This window comes from Astatotilapia calliptera, chromosome 6 (genome assembly GCF_964374335.1).
Source record: "Astatotilapia calliptera chromosome 6, fAstCal68.1, whole genome shotgun sequence".
Taxonomy (NCBI): Eukaryota; Metazoa; Chordata; class Actinopteri; order Cichliformes; family Cichlidae; genus Astatotilapia; species Astatotilapia calliptera.
The window spans coordinates 16,526,136-16,530,274 of record NC_137427.1 but is presented as its reverse complement, the minus strand read 5'-3'; the positions used below and the strand labels follow the sequence as shown (position 1 = coordinate 16,530,274).

The 4,139-nt window shown below is 38.6% G+C and overlaps 1 protein-coding gene across 1 annotated transcript; it reads left to right on the top strand.

The window, feature by feature from the left end:
- Positions 1-2,074: 2,074 nt before the first annotated feature.
- Positions 2,075-4,139, top strand: LOC145429296 (ubiquitin carboxyl-terminal hydrolase 37-like). Its single transcript, XM_080302574.1, has 4 exons — positions 2,075-2,565; positions 2,658-2,781; positions 2,868-3,019; positions 3,125-4,139. The coding sequence occupies exons 1-4, from the start codon at positions 2,462-2,464 to the stop codon at positions 3,252-3,254; spliced, it is 510 nt and encodes a 169-aa protein (XP_080158700.1). The 5' UTR covers positions 2,075-2,461; the 3' UTR covers positions 3,255-4,139.

The following is a 4,139-nucleotide window of genomic DNA, read 5'->3' as shown; positions in this document are numbered from 1 at the left end:
TCACAGAAAGGTAAGTTTGAAGAGACTCGCAGCACATTTCTATGAATATTTTCTTATGGTAAACAAGCATTTTTGAAACTTTTAAGGAAGCTTCTTGGATGATTTCTGTAAAAACTGAATTTTGAATCCAAATGAAGGATTTTGTATTTTCATACCATATACTTTGTTTTATGCCATTACTGATGTTGCTTTTCTTGTTTCTAAACAGAAATCACACAAACAAAACGTGGCAGAGAAGGAAATTCCTTCTACGTCTCATCAGAGGTAAAGAAATGCGCCAGTCTTTAATGCTGCTGGAGATATTTATAGCAGTGGTTTGGTTGGAGCTCTTTTATTTCCCTTTTATTGGCATTTTTCTTCCACCTTGTGTATTTACATCTTTTTTACTACTTCTAGTCTTGTCTATAATTTATATTGATTCAGAGATTAGCGTTTGAAAATGTAGAGTGTAAATGTACAAAATACATGATTTTGTTCCATTACAGTTATTAATTTTTATCTGCAATCTCCAGCATGTACTCCTTGTTAAAAATTTGCACTTTGAAAAATAACATTTACACTTTTGTCCTCATCAGCATCCCGGATGCTCCTGTTACTGAAAATGGTCAAAAGAAGAAGAGAAAATGGAGACACCTCTGCTGTTCCTCGGTTTGCTTTTACACAAAACATATGAAATGCACATTCTCTTTAAATTGCACTTGTTAATTTAAAGTGACTTTACTTTTTTAATAAACGTATGTTTGTTCGTCCTCTGCAGCAAACTGACAGCGATGCAGAGGCAGAGAGCAACACTGTGAAGACACAAAAAAAGTGTCGCTGGTTTCTTTTTAAATTCTGGAAGGTATGTTTTATGGAAAGAGTCACTGTCATCAAGCATTTACTCATCACAGTTAAATGAGAAGAATTAAGAGCAATTTAGCACACAGCCATGTCCTCAAATTAAGTTCAAAGATGTTTAAACGTTTTTTTTTCACAGAAAGGTAAGTTCGAAGAGACTTGCAGGATGTTTCTCTAAATATTTTTTATGGTGAATAAGCATTTTTGAAGCTTCATGGATGATTTCTGTAAAAACTGAATTTTGATCAGAACCAAATGAAGGATTTTGTATTTCATAGGACAAACTTTAAAACTCAATTTAAGGCATGAATAAATTGTTTTTATTTTATTTAAAGATATTCCTATATCTGCTTCATGAGCTGACAGCTCACTAAAGTGATAAATAATATGAAATAATACCAAATTCTCTAACTGGACACTTTTCATGGAGAGACCCACTTGGTATGTTTGTTTTATGCCATTACTGATGTTGCTTTTCTTGTTTCTAAACAGAAATTACACAAACAAAACGTGGCAGAGAAGGAAATTCCTTCTACGTCTCATCAGAGGTAAAGAAATGCGCCAGTCTTTAATGCTGCTGGAGATATTTATAGCAGTGGTTTGGTTGGAGCTCTTTTATTTCCCTTTTATTGGCATTTTTCTTCCACCTTGTGTATTTACATCTTTTTTACTCCTTCTAGTCTTGTCTATTATTTATATGGATGCAGAGATTAGCGTTTGAAAATGTAGAGTGTAAATGTATAAAATACATGATTTTGTTCATGTTGGTATTCCATTACAGTTATTCACTTTTATTAGCAATCTGTATTAGCAAAATGTACTCCTTCTTATAAATTTCCACAACATTTACACTTTTGTCCTCATCAGCATCCCGGATGCTTCTGTTGCTGCCACACCAGCTAACCCTGAAAATGGCCAAAAGAAGAGAAAATGGAGACACATCTTCTGCTGTTCCTCGGTTTGCTTTTACACAAAACATATGAAATACACATTCTCTTTAAAATGTACTTTTTAATAAACTTATGTTTGTTCGTCCTCTGCAGCAAACTGACAGCGATGCAGAGGCAGAGAGCAACACTGTGAAGACTCTTTTTAAATCCGGGAAGGTATGTTTTATGGAAAGAGTCACTGTCATCAAGCATTTACTCATCACAGTTAAATGAGAGCAATTAAGAGCAATGAGGCACACAGCTATGTCCTATATATTTATATCAGGTAAGAAGCACCACGGAAACGATCCCAGCAGACCTGAGTTGGGACACTTGGATTATGGAGCTTCTGGACCAAGAGAGTGGATGGGAGCATGTGTTTAACAGGTAAGAGAAAGACGTCCTCCAAAATGTTTCAACTTCAAAGCTCATGCATCCATGCACATACACTGCTCAGCATCCTGACATCTTTCCTAATTTTGTGTTTGTGTTTTTACCTTTTTGGAGCAGTGTAGCATGCGGTGGAGAAATAATAGAAAGTCAAACTGGGACTATAGACTGCTTCGGGTGAGTACACGTGGTGCACAAAGACCAAAGCTCACTTTGTCAAAGTGGAGAAAATGAATTCTTTTACACTGATACTGTAAACGTTGTGCGTGTGTGTCAGGTTTCCAAACATCGGAAACACCTGCTATATGAACTCCTGCCTGCAGAGCCTCCTCAACATTGAGGAGTTCATAAGAGACATCAGGCGTCAGGAGGTTTTGTGGAGCACAGATCCAGAAGCTCAGCTCTTAAGGTGCGCTACGTCAACCTTCTACTTTCTTCAAAAACCTGAAGAACAAAGAGATCTAACAGCAGAAATGTCTGTTTACCCTTTCCTTTCTACAGAAGGCTCATTGATGTCAGGGACTGTCATGAGTCAACAGATTATGGCCTTAAAGATCACCACCTAAGAGCTTTTAAGAAGGCATTCAGCAGTCAAGCTCCTGAATACACCGGCAGTGCACAGAAAGTGCGTCAGCTATTTGGACATTTTGTTTTTTTGCTTTACCTTCTGATTTTGATGTACTGTTTTAAATCTCTCTGCTTTTCTTTCAGGACGCTCATGAATTCCTAACATTGTTCCTCAATGAGGTCAAAAGGCTCGCACCTCACCTGGAGAGGAACGCAGCTCTCCTGGGCCAAAGTTATACCTGCCCAGTAGAAGAGCATCACATTTTTAAAATGGAAAACATGAGGACATGCAAGAGGTAAGCCTGTCTTTCAGAAACGCAGAGCTGGTTGCAATGTTTTCATATACCTCTTTTCCACCTACCTGATCTTTACTTTAACTACGTTACTCCTGAAATGTGTAGCTGTGGTCACCAATCATCACAGCACGAGGACTTCACCAGCTTGTCTCTTGACCTTGTTCCAGAGGGGTCTATTATAAACATGTTAGAGACATACTTGAAGGTAAGATCACAAATTCCAATAGAGTTGTAGTGTCAGCGATCTTAACACACCTTTTTTGTTAGTGTTTGTGCGTATGTGTGTGTGCATATGTTGAGATTTCTTTCTACCATAAAGCCTGTTTTCTCTGTGCTGTTGTTCAGGAACAAGAAATAGAATTTCGCTGTGATTGTGGAGGGACGGCCTCAGAACTGAAGTCGTCTTTTGATACACTGCCAAGGTGAGTAAGGTCACATCAGAAGTGATCGACTGACCAGGTTTCCAAACTGTGGCGCATCAAATATCAGAGTTTTTCGAGACAATACTTGAGCAGTCGTTTTCTCCCATCTTCTGTTTGTGTTTGACACTCATTCTTCTTATTTTCTACCTTGTTTGTGTTTTTTTTTTCTTTTCTGCCAGAGTCCTGATCTTGCATCTGAAGAGGTTTGGCTTTACACAAACCTACAACATTAAGAAGGTGGATGACCCCGTCAGGCTGCAGAGGGACTTGGTGGTGCCATCCAATCAGGTAAAAACAGACTGCAGAACGTCTCAGGCTACGTCCACACTAGCCCTGATAGATTTGAAAACTCCGTGTCCACACTAGTGTTTTCAGTCATTTTCAAATAGTTGTGCGTCTGCATTGAAACGGCCGAAAACGCTTACGTTCCAGTCCTGCGCATGCGCAAAAGTGAGTGAGGATTACAGAATTTGAAGAAAAGCTATCCGGAGCATGTACAAACTGATATTAATCTTTTTTAGGGCTGTCAAAGTTGAGAGCAATCAAAACAACCGCTGTATAATGCACTCGGCTATCTTTGTTTAATTGCTCACATGACTGCATCACATGGCTAAAATGCGTCATCGTTTTAGAAAGTCTGCGTTTTCGAGTGTCCACACTGCGACGGGACAACTCCGTTTTGAAATGTGTGCGTTTTC